Source organism: Panulirus ornatus, chromosome 19, assembly GCF_036320965.1.
Source record: "Panulirus ornatus isolate Po-2019 chromosome 19, ASM3632096v1, whole genome shotgun sequence".
NCBI lineage: Eukaryota > Metazoa > Arthropoda > Malacostraca > Decapoda > Palinuridae > Panulirus > Panulirus ornatus.
The window spans coordinates 58,179,288-58,196,358 of NC_092242.1; the positions used below are offsets into that span (position 1 = coordinate 58,179,288).

Sequence of the window (17,071 nt, forward strand, 5' to 3'; positions counted from 1 at the left end):
CCTTCTCAAGATCCTTGCCTTTACTTCCCTTACCTCCCCATTCATAATCAAATTAAATAGCCATGGTGACATTACACACCCTTGCTGTAGACCCACCTTCACCAGGAACCACTCATCCTCTTCCTACCTACTTGAACACATGCATTAAACTCTTGATAGAAACTTCTCTAGTTCAGATAGCTCTCCTCCCATGCCATATATTCGGAACACCTTTCAAAAGGCATCTCTGTTAATCCTATCATATGCTTTAAGTATTTCATGCACACATTTTTCATACATCTATCCTCGCATCCTTTACCACTCCTGAGACAGCACATTCTGATGCTATGTGCATGCCACCACCCTCTCAGTCATCAATGTTTCATACAATGTACCAAGTACACTCCACAGACTATTATTTCTGTAATTCAAGACTCACCTCTCTCTCTCTCTCTCTCTCTCTCTCTCTCTCCACCACCACCACCAATGCCTTCATTCACTGACATTATACATGTTTTCTGCCAATCCTCAGGCACCTCCTACATTCATTAAAAATCCTTACTAAACAGTCAATAACAGTCACTCCCTTCCATAAGGAATTCAACTGCTGTACTGCTAACTTCAAAAACCTTACCACATTCCATCTTACACATTATTTTCGCCACTTCTTTTGGGGTCACGAGAAAGAATACTTCCCATGTGTACCTGCTTGTTGTAGAAGTCAATTAAAGGGGGCAGGATCCGTAGGATGGGAAGAACGAATTCTAACCACATATTCCCTGCATGTCATTGTAGGCAACTCATCACAGTCATTATTTCATTATTGAAACTGAAGATGCACCTAAGAAATGAATCCATGTTTATGAAATTGGTTTTGCTATTTGCATGTGTATGGCTTTGTAAACAGAACAATGATGTCTCAAGTCCCATGTCAGATGCAACTAGTGTCTTACACAGCGATAAGGAAGATGTGTTTAGATGTTTTTATTAAACTTTATATGGAATTCTTAAAAACAACAGGTTCATAATATATTTGAAGAGTTGTAAACAGGAATCAGACATTGTAGATTCCTTTTGCCAGATCTGTAAATGAACTGGTGTCTGCTGAAGTGAATAATGATGAATCATACCCCATGCAGGTATAAATAGTTCCATAATAGTAACATTTTGCAGTTTTGGAGAAATTATCTTAGTGAATTGGATTAAACATGCTTGAGCATAAAGTTTTCCTCCACAAAATAGGTCACCTTTATTTTATTAGTTATTAGTTTAAGAAATAGATGAGATTCAAAACCCATAACAAGCTTTCCTAAGCCATAGATAGGGCATATTACTTCCCACATGCCTTCCCGTTTGCAGGACATTGTAAGAGTAGATTCTAGCTGTCTTTTGGAATACTGTGCAAAGTAGGATTTGTTTGGATAAAGTAGTGGATATTGCGGTCATGTTGTTGAAAGTTTTAGTTACGGGTTGATAAAATCTTAGCAGTCTTTACTGAAGGTGATATATGTATATTGTTTATATTAGGTGGAGGGAACAAGAAGCAGGAGCCCAAATTGGTTGTGGAAGGATTGAGTGAAAAAGATTTTGAGTGATTGGAGCTTGAACATGCAGGAGGGTGGAAGGTGTGCACGGAATAGAGTGAATTGGAATGATGTAGTATACTGGGGTCAACATGCCGTTAATGGACTGAACCAGGGAGTGTGAAACATCCAGGGTAAACCATGGAATGGTCTGGAAGGCCTGGATGTGGATAGGGGACTGTGGGTTTGGTGCATTACACATGACAGCTAGAGAATGAGTGTGAGCGGATGTGGCCTCATTGATGCAGGGGTTGTTTCCTTTGGTGCAGGTTGGTGCCAAGAAATGGATGGTGAGCAAGTATGAATATGTACATGTGTATATATGAATGGTATGTATATATGTATAAGTATGTTTATGTATGTGTATGTGCATGTATGCATATATGTTTGTATATGAGTGGATGGGTCTTTCTTCATCTGCTTTGTTGCATAATGTCGCTAACATGGGAAATGGCAGTCAAGTATATTGATATTTAGAATCAATGTAAAAAAAAGCTTTCAGCAGTAAATTATTCTAATTAACTCTGGTACAGCTTGACATTGATGAATATGCATAGTCCATACTTACTCAAATAATTCTCAAAATTACTTAGAAATTTTCATCCACAGAGTTAGACAGTATTATTGATAAAGCTCATTGGAATTCCATACTTTGAATATAATGTGCTGTGTGTAAATTTAGAATAAAAGAAGTTCATGTCAAATAGCAGTTCTTTCTGTATTTTAGCCTCGAAGCCCTAGTGTGATGAGCAACCGATCTATGTCCATTCCTCGAGGAGAACCAGAAATCCATGTCATCCAGCTACACAAATCCAACAATGGGATGGGGCTCTCCATTGTTGCAACTAAGGTATGTAAAAACACAAGGTTGTATGAAGATTTACAAATGAAAATCTTATTTCAAAAGGTATTCATCAGTTTTTTCTTTCAAAAACTGTATAGTTGGTTAAGTAATAATAGGGAAAGAGAGAGGTGCAGTAATAAGATTATAGTTAAGAAAGTTGGAGAGGATGTCCAGAAATGTTTTGGACATATGGAATGAATGAGGAGGGATTGACAGGGAGTCAGAAGTGGAAGGCACAAGAAGGGATGGACCAAATTGGAAGTGAAAGTATGAAGTGAAAAAGACTTTTAGTGCTCAGGATCTCAACATGCAGAAGAATAAAAGGCATGCATGAGATAGAGTGGGTTGGAGTGATGTGGTATATTGGGTGATAGGCTGTCAGTGGACAGAGTGAGCATATGAAGCATATGGGGTAAACTACTGAAAAATCTTGGGTGGCCTGGTTGTGGATGTGGATAGTGATCTGTGGTTTTAGTGCATTACACAAGACAGTTTGAGATTAGATGTTAGCAATTTTTTTTTCTCCTTTTCTTAGTGCTGCCTTGTTAATGTAAGAAGCATGAAACAAATATGAAAGAAACTATATATGTAAATATATATTTTTTTCATACTTGTCCACCATTTCTTGCATTAGTGAGGAAGTGCCATGAACACAGAAAGGCCTCATTCACTAACATCTACTCTCTAGCTTTCGTATGTAATGCACTGAGATCACAGCCCCCTAATGACAACGAGGCTTCAAAACCCTTTCCATGATTTCCCATTGCTTCTTCATGTATCATGGTTCAGACCGTTGACAGCATATCCCTCCCCTGTAAACCACATTGCTTGAATTCACTCTGTATCCTGTATTCACTCTGTATCCTGTGCATGTTCAGGCCTCAAGCACTCAATATCTTCTCTCCATCCTTCCATCTCCTTCTCCCCATAAGTCAAAACGGTTTCAGCACACCCTCTTCAGCTCTACCAGGCACACTCTTGTTACGACCCATCTCTCTTTCCCTTTTATTACTTACTCCATCATACCACCTCTCACAACTTATTGTCCTCATACATTTGATTTCCATGCATCAGCCCTCTTACAGACATTCTCACTATAGCCCAGGTCTCGCGTCCATACATTTCAGTGTACGTTTGAACATGCCTATTTTACCATGCCAGATAATGACCTCTATTTCCCAGTATTCTTCATTGCTCCCAGAAACTTTACCTCCATCACCCAACTTATGACTCTCTCCATTTGCTGTCATTTTCAGTCTCAGATATCTAAAACACTCCACTTCCTCACACCCCGATTAACCTGCCCCTCTGTGCTGCTAAACATAATGACATTGCTTTTATTCACATTTACTCTCAACTTTCTGCTTTCACACAGTCTTCCAAACTCAGACACCAACTTCTGCCACCAGTACTGTATCATCAGGATTGGAAGAAGTTATCTTTGAGGGAGAGGGCATAAATGCTTCCATTCCCCAACAATAACCTCTGCTATGCATTTAGCAGAAAAACAGAAGCACCACCAAATAAGTTATTTACCTAAGGAAGGATGGGAAAGAATTTTTTTAAGTTATTCCAGTCAGTTTTGTTGAGGTGCCAATGATTACGTTAAGAAGGAGCTGCTGGAGAGGGAGGTGCCATTAAATAGCTACATTTAGGAGCGAGTTTGTGTGGTTACAACGCGAATGAGCCAAGATGAAAAACAGATCCATAATAGTAGGAGAGTGGACACAGCAGTTTGGACTGTGGGTGAGGTGGGAGATAATTTGCTATAGGTCATTGGGAATTAGACATGAGGGCATCAGTTCCCCTTACCATCCATATGGGATGAATTCAACCATTCCCTATGGTGAATGTCGAAATGCCGAAGCAGGGATCTCAGATTGTGGGTGAGAGAATGCCACCGGGAGGAGTTTAGTCTCAGAAATACACAATATATGTAGAATTAAGAAAGCGGTAGGCGAAGCAAAGGGAAAGTTTGGTATTTGGGAGACAGACCTTGAGCCAGATAACAACAAAGTTTGGAGACTCATGGTCCTGGAGCAGTGCAACAGGTGTGTTGATATTGGAATAAACACAGATACCACCTTTGAAACGGAATCATAAGTGGAGATGATAGTTGGAAGGGGCTAGTAAGAACATCACTAGCCAATTAGGTCTTAGAGAGAAGTGAGATATTAGGAGAGGTATTAGACAGATGGTGTTCAACAGGAGAGGTAATAGAGAGACCATGAATGTTGGTAGAGTGGATAGAAAAAGAGGCAGGATTGTCATAGGGAAAGGTCATGGGAGAGGAAAAGGATAATGTAAACAGTTGGCATATACCATGAACACTGTTACATTTCGCCTTTTGCAAGTTCTCATGTAAATATTTTTCCTCATCCCTCCTTTGTGTGTAATGTCCTGCCAACACAGTCCTTGGACTAATGCATAGAGTTGGTTCATAATTTGCTCGACTGGCACTGCATTAACTGATAGAATGTAGGTCCTGCATCTAATTAGATTTTACCTTCTCGAGAGTTTTAATGTTGCCGCACAACTCTGGTGTTAAGTTGATCAAACTCTACCGACCCGAGATTCAGAATTCATGATCCAGTTACCAAGATTGATGCATTTACGATTATTGATGTTTGAAAATTGATTTGATTTTCTAACGTATTGTTATATGGTTTTAGACAAGACATAAGAAATGTGCGATGGTCATATTATTATGAGCTTGGCTATCTTTGCCAGACACTTTATCATGTACCACCTGAAGCAGAACTTTGTAACATCCTAATGAGTTGCACATAGTGGAGTAAGTCAAGACGTGTGGGAGCATCATCCAACATCTTCAACAACAACAACAACAAATTCATCTAATGCGTCACTGGGTCACTTAACCGACACCGTTCTTAGAGAACTGATGCTGTATGTAGAACCAGAACCATACTTAGAGAACTGATGCTGTATTTAGAACCGGCACCATACTTAGAGAACTGATGCTGTATCTAGAACCGGCACCGTATCTATAGCAATTGGGACCATACCACAGTCAAGAAGCCATCATACCTTAAACAAACTGCACCATACTTAAAGCAACTGTCTCCATACCTAAACCAACGAGCACCATATCGTAAGACAACCGGCACCATTCCCAAAAATGGCACTGTACATCTGAACAGCATGTGTTATACGTAAAACAACTGGCACCGTACTTGAGGCAACAGTTACCATACATAAAACAACCGGCACCGTACTTGAGGCAACGGTTACCATATATAAAACTACCAGCACCATACTTGAGGTAACGGTTACCATACATAAAACAACCGGCACCATACTTGAGGCAACGGTTACTATACATAAAACAACCGGCACCATACTTGAGGCAACGGTTACCATACATAAAACAACCGGCACCATACTTGAGGCAACGGTTACCATACATAAAACAACCGGCACCATACTTGAGGCAACGGTTACCATACATAAAACAACCGGCACCATACTTGAGGCAACGGTTACCATACATAAAACAACCGGCACCATAACTAAACCAACCATAACCATAGTTAAGGCAGATGGCACTATACCTAAACATCCGGTACATACCTTCGAACTGCCGGCCTCATAGATGGATCGACTGGTGTGTGATTGTCATAACGAATCGCCACAGGACTTATTTTAATGAAACAATTTGAAGACCACACGGGACTCATTAGCACAAAAGCAAAAATTCTATTCACCAGAAAAGCTGTGTACATCATAACAGTAACACGTTATTATAGTATCTAAAGAACGGAGTTGCCGTAATGCTTGAACACATCAGAACGTTGTACCCTAAGTCTTTTGATACAACTTTGATATAACAACAAACGCTGTACTTGTGTGCTTACAGCAGCAACATTTTCATTGTGTTGCCACGGCAAACTCATCCTATTCTGGCTTCTCGGCACAAATGCCACATGATTCCTTTGTACTAAGAATGGCAAATATATGCTTTCCTATCTTTTATATACACTGCTCAAAACATTTCGCCCGTGTTCGTCACTGCAAATACTTGCCACCCGAGCTTTTAAATACAGCAGTATCACTTTCCTTGTCGAAACGTTTCATATATGTTAACCTCTTTTGAAGCATCGCATTTTCGTAGTACAAAAACGGAGTAATATAACATTACGATAATGTCTCCGTACTGAATGCCATGGTAATTTAGATAATAGTAAAATAACACCTTATTCGAATTGTTTGTGTGATAGCGTTTTGTAAATGTCCGATAAATTCATATATATATATATATATATATATATATATATATATATATATATATATATATATATGTATGTATGTATATATAGTTTTACTATGATGATTATGATAATAATAATACTTGATCGCCGTTTTAGGCGTCAGCGAGGTAGCGCCAGAAAACAGACGAAGAAAGGGCTGAAATGCTTTGAAGGGGGAATAATATTTTTACTTTAAGAACACTTTGCTTAAAAGATAAGATGCAGGTTACCCAGCATTATCCAAAGCACTTGACACTGAATAGATATTACTAAAAAAAGAAAAAAAATGGCGTGAGTCTGTGCTAGTGTAATAACGAGACAATGACTGAATGTGTTTCTCGTCCTGTTCTAGTTGAACCAGTTTGCTGTGGGCGCAGGTGACAAGTAATTGGTGGTTATCGATCGCATCATACGATGTTAGTTGCTTGAGTGGACTAGCTAGTGGTAGGGTCATTGACAGTTATTATAAAATGTGTTTGGCCAGCGATACACTGAAGTCCGTATGATAGAGCAAGATAGATAAGCTCGAGGATACACCGAAATACGTATGATAGAGTTAGATAAGCTCGAGGATTCACTGAAATCCGTATGATAGAGCAAGATAGATAAGCTCGAGGTTTCACCGAAATCCGCATGATAGAGATAGATAAGCTCGAGGATTCACTGAAATCCGTATGATAGAGCAAGATAGATAAGCTCGAGGACTCACTGAAATCCGTATGATAGAGCAAGATAGATAAGCTCGAGGATACACCGAAATACGTATGATAGAGTTAGATAAGCTCGAGGATTCACTGAAATCCGTATGGTAGAGATAGATAGATAAGCTCGAGGACTCACTGAAATCCGTATGATAGAGCAAGATAGTTAAGCTCGAGGATACACCGAAATCCGTATGATAGAAATAGATAAGCTCGAGGTTTCACCGAAATCCGTATGATAGAGATAGATAAGCTCGAGGACTCACTGAAATCCGTATGATAGAGCAAGTTAGATAAGCTCGAGGATACACCGAAATACGTATGATAGAGTTAGATAAGCTCGAGGATTCACTGAAATCCGTATGGTAGAGATAGATAGATAAGCTCGAGGACTCACTGAAATCCGTATGATAGAGCAAGATAGTTAAGCTCGAGGATACACCGAAATACGTATGATAGAGATAGATAAGCTCGAGGTTTCACCGAAATCCGCATGATAGAGATAGATAAGCTCGAGGTTTCACCGAAATCCGTATGATAGAGATAGATAAGCTCGAGGACTCACTGAAATCCGTATGATAGAACAAGATAGATGAGCTCGAGGATGCACCGAAATCCGTATAATCGAGCAAGATAGATAAGCGTGTGGATATACTGAACTACGTATGATAGAGCAAGATAGATAACAGCTGTGATTTTTTTCTTTTTTATCCCCCAGAAGCTTAATAGGTCATCCGTAGATTGTGATGCCACATCTCTCGCTCCTCATTTCCGGTGCTGAAATGAATCGTGCCGTTACATGGGATGAAAAACTAGGTTGATGTGTTGTGTGTGTGTGTGTGTCCAGGATGTTGGTGTGTTGGTTGTTTATCGTGTGTGGGGTGAGGGCTGTGCTCCCGGCAGGAAGGCTTCGACGGTGGCCGCTAACGATCCACAAGCCAGCCCGTCAGTGTGGTGGGGGTCTCACTGGCTACGGTTCCACGTTCGTGTTAGTAGAACTATGACGATGTTTCTCCGGAGGGGTGCATGATTTTCCGTGTCCCTGCTGGTTAATTAGCTTTGTGTCATGCCTTTTGGAAGTGTAATGATTGTGACGGATACAACTCTGGTAACGGCTCAGAGGGATGATATATGTGGCGCTGGGGCAGAAATGTTAGGTTGTTGGCTCAGTGGCACACGTTTCTCACAGCAGCAGTGGCAGCTCATAGGAAAATGGAATATTAGAGAAGTGAACGAGAGAGAGAGAGAGAGAGAGAGAGAGAGAGAGAGAGAGAGAGAGAGAGAGAGAGAGAGAGAGAGAGAGAGATTACTGTGTCTGTGTGAGAGACAACATGGTTTCATGGAAGGGAAGGAATGTGGAGCAAAATTGTTTGAGTTCTACGAGAGAGTGAGCTCAGTCCCAGACAAAAGGGAAGGCTGGGTGGACTGTTTACATCTGGACTGCCATAAAACAGTTGATACTGTACCGCTTGGAAGGCAGAATTAGAAGATATATCACCAGGGAGGAATAGGAAACTCTTTGATGGATAGAAAATTAACTCAGAGGGAGGAAGCAGAGGACTTACGTTTAAGGAGCCTTTTTTAAATGAGTTGAGGTGAACAGCGGAGAGCCACAGGGATCGGTTCTGGGACCATCACTCTTCTTAATCTTTGTCTGAAGGGATGGGTTCCTATCTGAATTTGTTTGCAGATTATGCAAAGGTCATGAAGGAAGTGAAAAGCGAGGAGAATTGCATGAACTTGTAAAGGGACCAAAGCAGTTGGTCTGTTACATAGTTGATGAAATTCATCCCGAGTAAATGAAGAGTAAGGAGGATGGGACAAAATGAAGAATATTTTTATCTAACAGGAAATAAGCTTCACGGGAGTCAGTATCGCCCCTAGCTAGTCGCCAGTCCCATATTCGGTGAATAGAATGGAGGATATAAACTCCATGCTGTCAGATATCAAAATAGCTTTCAAGGATATGGATGAGGAAATCTATAGCAAGCTATACACCACCTACGGATGACCAGAGCTTTTTTGAAACAGACCGTTGTCATGGATAGTCCTAGTGATGTAGGAATAGAGCAACTGAAGGACATAACTGATTAAGAAGTTTGTTAAAAAGGTTGTAAAGAAATACTTTTATTGTGTACGAGTTGTGGATGAATGGAACATAATGAATGAGGATATGGTTAATGCAGACCGCGCACCTGAATTCAATAGGTTGTGGTAGAAGCGGTTTAAGAGAAGGGGCCCCACCAGTGTACAATTTCCCTTACAGCACGAATACATAATCACCACACACACCCACACACACACACACACACACACACACACACACACTTCGCTCCTTTTAGTCGCCTTTTACGACACGCAGAGAATACGCGGGCATTATTATTATTCTTTCTCCCCAATCGCCATATATATATATATATATATATATATATATATATATATATATATATATATATATATATATATATATATATATGTGGAAAGGGAGCTTTGGTTTCGGGCATTATTACATGACAGCTAGAGACTGAGTGTGAACGAATGGGGCCGTTGTTGTCTTTTCCTAGCACTACCTCGCACACATGAGGGGGGAGGGGGATGTTATTCCATGTGTGGCGAGGTGGCGATGGGAATAAATAAGGGCAGACTATGAATTATGTACATGTGTATATATGAATATGTCTGTGTGTATATATATGTGTACATTTGAGGTGTATAGGTATGTATATTTGCGTGTGTGGACGTGTATGTATATACATGTGTATGGGGGTGGGTTAGGCCATTTCTTTCATCTTTCCTTCCGCGACCTCGCAAACGCGGGAGACAGCGACAAAGCAAAATAAAAAATAATAAAAAAAATATATATATATAATATATATATATATATATATATTGTATATATAATGTATATATATATCTTTTCTTTCTTTCAAACTATTCGCCATTTCCCGCGTTAGCGAGGTAGCGTTAAGAACAGAGAACTGGGCCTTTGAGGGAATATCCTCACCTGGCCCCTTTTTCTGTTCCCTCTTTTGGAAAATTAAAAAAAAATAATGAGAGGGGAGGATTTCCAGCCCCCGCTCCCTTCCCTTTTAGTCGCCTTCTACGACACGCAGGGAATACGTGGGAAGTATTCTTTCTCCCCTATCCCCAGATATATATATATATATATATATATATATATATATATATATATATATATATATATATATATATATACGAATGTAGTGCCTATGAACGCGCATTTCCATAGAACATACAAACCTTCAGCAGCCAGGATCGAACCCGGGACCTTATGCGTGGTGGGCGGGAGCTTTGCTGCTAGGCTATGATCGATTGCGCTCCCGCCAAGCACGTATAAGGTCCCAGTTTCGAACATGGCTGTTGAAGGCTTATATGATATGATATATATATATATATATATATATATATATATATATATATATATATATATATATATATATATATATATATAATAAAACAGACTCAGGATGTAATGAACATCTCGAACAGTCTATGACAACATCGTACGCGAACTCCGGTACATTCTGTTAGGTCAGGGGAGGAGAATACGTGACCCCTCTGACCCTGGACTTATACAGGAACTTGGGTCAGACCAAGGTCGTAGGTAAGCAGTGACTCATGGGGTAAAGACAGTGATAACGAACTTTAATATTTATTTGCAGGAGGCTGGTACTTGGCAGCGTATGATCTTAGATTACAAGGGTGTAAAAAGAATTTATACTTCAAGTATTATGACATTAGAATCTAATGATGGTATAGAAAAAAAAACTATGATCAACAGTGAAACACTGAAAAATTGATGTGTGCAGACAAAGTTATTAGTAATAGTTCACTGTAGCAAGACCTACGGTAGAATTTAAATGGGAATGATTAATTATCAGGAAAATGCCTTACCAAGTAGGTTAAAATAGTATGAAGCCTGGTAGCGATTGCCAGCAGATTAACCATATCATTCCTCTTGTATTATAACGTGGTTTACAGGGTGTCTAGTTTTCATGTATATAATTTCCTATAAACTATAACCAACTTCAGCTTTATAGAACATCTGGTGTATTGAATGTGGCCATATTTGAAGAGACTCAGCTGGTAATTGATGATCATGGTTTATGATGTGAATTAGATAATAGAGAATCTGCGGTCCTTATGTGATTCTGGACCTAATACAAGCTGTGGTATCTGTTGTTGAAGTTGCATCTGGTTTCCTCTGTTATCGAGGAAACTTCAAATTTATTGGGAATCACTGCCATTTATTTTCTAAATTCCTCTGGGGATCCTGCCGTTTACGAAGTGGTGTCGCACCAATGAGATGGTTGACCCGTCCAGCACTGCGTCGTGCGTGTGGGAGGCACAGCTGGTTGTTATGGTGAGCGCTGCGCTGCGGGCCGGGCCGTGAACGGAATGGCGAACAGCGGGGCAGCAGGGAGGTGGCCAAGTTTTGTTAATACTGCCGCATGAATCTTAAAGACTGGTCTCCACGACGCACCCGATTCACTGTAGGATAGAGAGTGTGGCCACCACTCTTTGAGATGTCAGGGCAGTCACCTCCGTGTATGAACTCGCCTCCCGCAGTGAGCCAATACGTCACGCTAACCCATCCAACCAAGATGGCCGGCGGGCTCATAACAGAAGACTATCCTCCTTGTTATTGTTTTATGTAATCTTAATTATTCTGGACACTTTTAAGAGCCCTTATGATTTTCTGACAAATTTGTAAGGTTTGTCAGGTTACGGAAGACTGAATAGCACGATGGGTCTATTCATCCTTTTTTTTACCGACTTTTTCGTCCTTTTTTTTACCGACTATTGTTGTTTGCAACGCATGGAGCAACATCCAGTCCGTTTTCATATGCGCATTGCTTTCTCTGGTTGTCTTCCGCCGCCTCATTCCCCCGAGGTGAGGTGTCTGCTTGTGAGTGTGCAGATGGGCGGGCGGTGGAGGGTGGGCGTACATTGGCCTCTGACCTGGTGGACCAGTGTGGCCAGGTGCGCGGCTCGTGACGTCACCCCCGCTACACCAGAGAGAGCCCGGCAAGTGACCGGGCGTCTGCAACCTTTTCGGATGCTCATTGTTCTTCCCTTTCTCATCTCATCTTCTCATCTTCCTTGTTTTTCCATATTTTTCCTTCTTGATTTCCCTACTCATTACCTTTCCCTTCAACCACTATCATTCCGTTTTACCCTATTTTTCACTATTTATATTTTCTTATTGTTCGCGTCATTTGCGAAGTATGTTTAGGGGAACGATTTTTTTTTTTATCAGACTTGGAAAGATGGTTACTGGACACCAAACGATCTTACTGTTCTATTATGACAGTGGAGCCGTAACTTGCTGGAGGGGTTGGCCGGGGTGTTCGTGGAGGGCTTGCTGGAGACTGTGCGGTATCAGTACTGCTGAAGCCTCTGCTCTGCCCTGTACATTGGTCATACTTCATTGAAGGCCTACATACTCCATGTAGATGGGAAGTATATAGTAGCTCGGAATGTGATGTGATCTGGTAGAACTCACGAAAATTGTGACAGCACTCCGTGCATTCTTCACTCTTAAGAATAAATGTCTCGTTTCCCAATAATGTGGAAGGTGGGTGGACACTTGTGGTGAGCGGGTAAGGCGTTACTCCAGCAGAGTTGTGGTGTCTGTGTATCGTCAGCAGATGGCTGTGTTGACTCTAGTTAAGGAGCTATTAACCTTACTGAATGAAGTACGTGATATAGTCATTGAAAGAGTGTTGACTGACTGAGCGTGGGAGGCTGATTGTGGCGTCCACTGGTGTTGGCGCACACACACCCGCGCGCTCGCGCATGTCATCTGGCAGGGTTTGAATCTGATACACAAGGCCCAAAGGTGTCCAAATTTATTCTCGATTCTATTAAATTGTGAAGAGTTGGTTGAGTATGGTAGATGTCTCGTTTTGAAAATCTGTTTGAGTCGACTCTGAAAGAATTATATTACATTGCGTCGTTTGTGTTTTTACTAGTGAATGATAATCTAAACTGAATTTTCTGAGAAAATTCGCAAGTTGAAATTGAATGGTTCCTTTGGCCCGTCGGTTGACATGTTTGCTGAAGAGTTCACCTCCACCATTACAGTTTGATCATTTCCTTCGGCTGGTGCACCTGTAACCTGTGTATTTCCTCGCCAAGCAAGTGTGGGAAATTCGCCGACCGTCCAGGGTGCTGTGGACAAAGGGACACGACGACCAACTCCAGTTTGCTGATCGTATCGCCTGTTAGGCATGGCTCGCGGCCGTAACGTCCTCACAGATAAACAGACGTGTTGGGCGGTGGGTGGGGCAGAGGTGGCGGCGGCAGCTTGACCCCTGGACGGGACCTGCGCTTGTGTATGACATACGAGATGACGGTCATCTTCGTGGGTGAGGCTAACCTGAGAATTTTGTCTGACGGTTGTGATATTTTCCGGCCCCGTCACCGTGTTGCTGACAGCTTGTGTGTATACTCCTGCGACAGTGATGCTGACAGTTGCGCACCCTTGCCACATTAATGCTGACAGCTGTGCACTCTTGCCACATTAATGCTGACAGCTGTGCACTTTTGCCACGTTAATGCTGACAGCTGAACACTCATGCCACTGGCGCTGACAGATACGCAATCTATTTACAGTGATACGGACAGATGTGTTGTCTTGCCATAGTGATGCTGACTGGTGGGTTAGAGCACCCAGGTGACAGGTGGTCTAGACAAGCACCCAGGTAGACGTGTAGGCTAGAGCACCCAGGTAGACGTGTAGGCTAGAGCACCCAGGTGACTGGTGAGCAGGAAGGTGTCTTGTAGTATTTTGCCTCTTGTCATCGTTCTGGCCACACCGTTGAAATTGAAGGAATTCACACATGAACAACGTCAGCCAGACCAGAGCGGCTGAACAACGTCAGCCAGACCAGAGCGGCTGAACAACGTCAGCCAGACCAGAGCGGCTGAACAACGTCAGCCAGACCAGAGCGACTGAACAACGTCAGCCAGACCAGAGCGACTGAACAACGTCAGCCAGATCAGAGCGGCTGAACAACGTCAGCCAGACCAGAGCGGCTGAACAACGTCAGCTAGACCAGAGCGACTGAACAACGTCAGCCAGACCAGAGCGACTGAATAACGTCAGCCAGACCAGAGCGGCTGAACAACGTCAGCCAGACCAGAGCGGCTGAACAACGTCAGCCAGACCAGAGCGACTGAACAAAGAGCGTGTTGAAAGAGGGAGGGGCGGGAGGTAGGGGATGGCTGGTGCTGGTGCGTGCTTTTAGTGTTGGTCACTCCGCCTGCCTCGCCTCCCACTTGTGGGGTCGCCCACCTTCCCTCACTTGTCTTTGTGACTCTTGTTGCCTCCGTCACTGTTGTGTACATCCTCCGTCCCCATCAGTGTACGTGTACAAGGGTTTTCCCCCTCCCTGTAGATCCTCTGATCTGGTATAAGAGGCTATCCTTCGGCTCGTTTGGGGTGAAACGTTGATCAGTAGTTTACGTAACCTTGACTGAGCATAGTAGCGCTACACCTCGGACGTGAGAAACGTTTGTTGGATGGTTAGTTGCTCGTCATGACGAGCGACAACTCCACGGCGGAAATCAAGGGTTGATTTGAAAGGCTCCGGCGAGTCAGAAACACGGCAGTGTGGACGGGTGGTGCTGGGCGTGGCCCCTAAGTGTTGGTGGGGTGATCACTTGTTGCTGGTGGACGTATTCTGAGGGTGGAGGTGGACGTGTTCCACTGATGGAAGTGGGCGTGGTCCCTGGGTGAATGTGGTCGTGGTCTGTGGTGGAGGTAGACGTGTCCCCTGGGTGATGGTGGACGTGGTGGTGGTGGTGGAGTACAGGTGGCCTGAAGATCTTCACATAGTCGACCTACAGGAGTGTGTGTGTCTCACATGACCCGTGCCAGTAGTGTTGTCTGCAGCAGCCTGACATTCGCACGACCATCGTGTTAGAGCCACTCCTGGGTGACGTGTGCCCTTCCCCAAGTTCACATGATTTACAGACGTGACTTGAGAATTCTATTCATTTGTTCGGCGACACTAGAGTTAGATTGTAAGTACCGCGAGACCAAGGTGGAAACCTGACGCAAACGTAATGGGTCTTACCGTCTGCAGTAGCTCTGTATCTGGCATGGTTCCTCCACACCCATATACACCTCTCAAGTCTTACTCAGAGTTGCATTCGTTGACGCTTTGATTCAGGTCACACTCGCAGTCCTGCCCGCTGACCACGAGGAGGTTCATCTGGCTCATTCCCTTTTCATAATTCATCATTTTCCTGGAAGGCATTGATGTGTTCTTCCCTCCTCCATCTCCTCTGTCGACGGTGTTGCCTCGTCGCCTGTAGTCCTGAGACTTTCCCTCCGCTGCTCCTGTTGCTCCCCCCCCCCCCCTCTCTCTCTCTCTCTCTCTCTCTCTCTCTCTCTCTCTCCCTATCCTTCGCGGTCCCGTGTTGCGTGTGGTAGTGTCATGTTGGGTCATCGCGTGGCTGGCTTGTCTCCGCCAAGTTCTAGAGTCTTGATCCTGTTGCTGCTGCTGGCCTCGTTGCTGCTCGAGTGGAACTCTACCGCCTTTTGTGGGATTCTCCTGTTCCGATTACTGGGCAGGGATGGTTGTGAGGGCCGAGGCAGTGAAGCAATCATGGGAGGCCAGGAGTGACTCGCTCAAGTTACCCAGGACTTCGGTCGTGATTTGGTAATTTTTGCTCTGCGTCTCCTTGTATGTTTAAGTGTTGAGATAGACGTGTGCAAGAATATGTCACGAAACTCCTAAGTTAATGTTGAGACAAATACATAATAGTGCGTTAGCCTTTCCGCGTATATATGCGTTAGCCTTTCCGCGTATATATGCGTTAGCCTTTCCGCGTATATATGCGTTAGGCTTTCCGCGTATGTATGCGTTAGGCTTTCCGCGTATATATGCGTTAGGCTTTCCGCGTATTTAGTAAAGCGTATGATAGTCTTATGTCAGATGATGTCGTTGGAGAGGTGGTGGTGGTGGCGATGGATGTGGTAAGCTCCGTGTAATCCTTTTGTGCTCCCACTCACAGGACCAGCCTGGGGTGCACAATACACCAGCGGCAATCACCATTCATGTGGATGTTGGTGTCACTACTTGGATGTGTCGGGTAGATAACATATGTAGGTCTTAGTTGTGGATTTAGGGTTTCAGTTAAAAGTCTCGCGAGGTTGGACTGGGGGTTGGATTCAAGTGGGGTGGTGGGTTGAGTGGGGGAGAGTGGAGTGGTGGGTTGAGTGGGAGAGAGTGGAGTGGTGGGTTGAGTGGGAGAGAGTGGAGTGGTGGGTTGAGTGGGAGAGGGTGGTGATGGGTTGAGTGGGAGAGAGTGGAGTGGTGGGTTGAGTGGGAAAGGGTGGAGTGTTGTGGGGCGTGACGTGTGGATGGGCCCTAGGGAGGCGGCACACGCCCCAAGGCTATCTGTGAGTCAAGGCTGTGAGGCGGTGGCGAGGAGAATCCCTGAGCATCATTAACTGTGGTGGTGGTGTGTGTGTGTGTGTGGCAGGGGCCGTCAACAAGAGCACAGTAGCCCGGGTCTCGCCGCAGCCTTGATGGGAACACCTCGGAGGGACAGGTTATGGCGGGAGGGCGTCACCAGTCCTGGACAGTTTTTACGTCGGATGATAGTGGTGTAGTGACGACGCCCATCACTCGCTCGTTGGTGGCGTGTGGTGGTCATATG

General features: G+C 43.5%; 1 protein-coding gene across 12 annotated transcripts in view; it reads left to right on the forward strand.

The window, feature by feature from the left end:
- cno (adherens junction formation factor afadin) overlaps positions 1 to 17,071 on the forward strand; it is a 585,480-nt gene that overhangs the window by 372,425 nt on the left and 195,984 nt on the right. For all 12 annotated transcript variants that reach the window (XM_071673965.1, XM_071673968.1, XM_071673973.1 and 9 more), the window contains one exon: positions 2,290 to 2,412. In XM_071673965.1, coding sequence (XP_071530066.1) covers positions 2,290 to 2,412 — 123 coding nt within the window. The remainder of the gene's footprint in view (positions 1 to 2,289; positions 2,413 to 17,071) is intronic.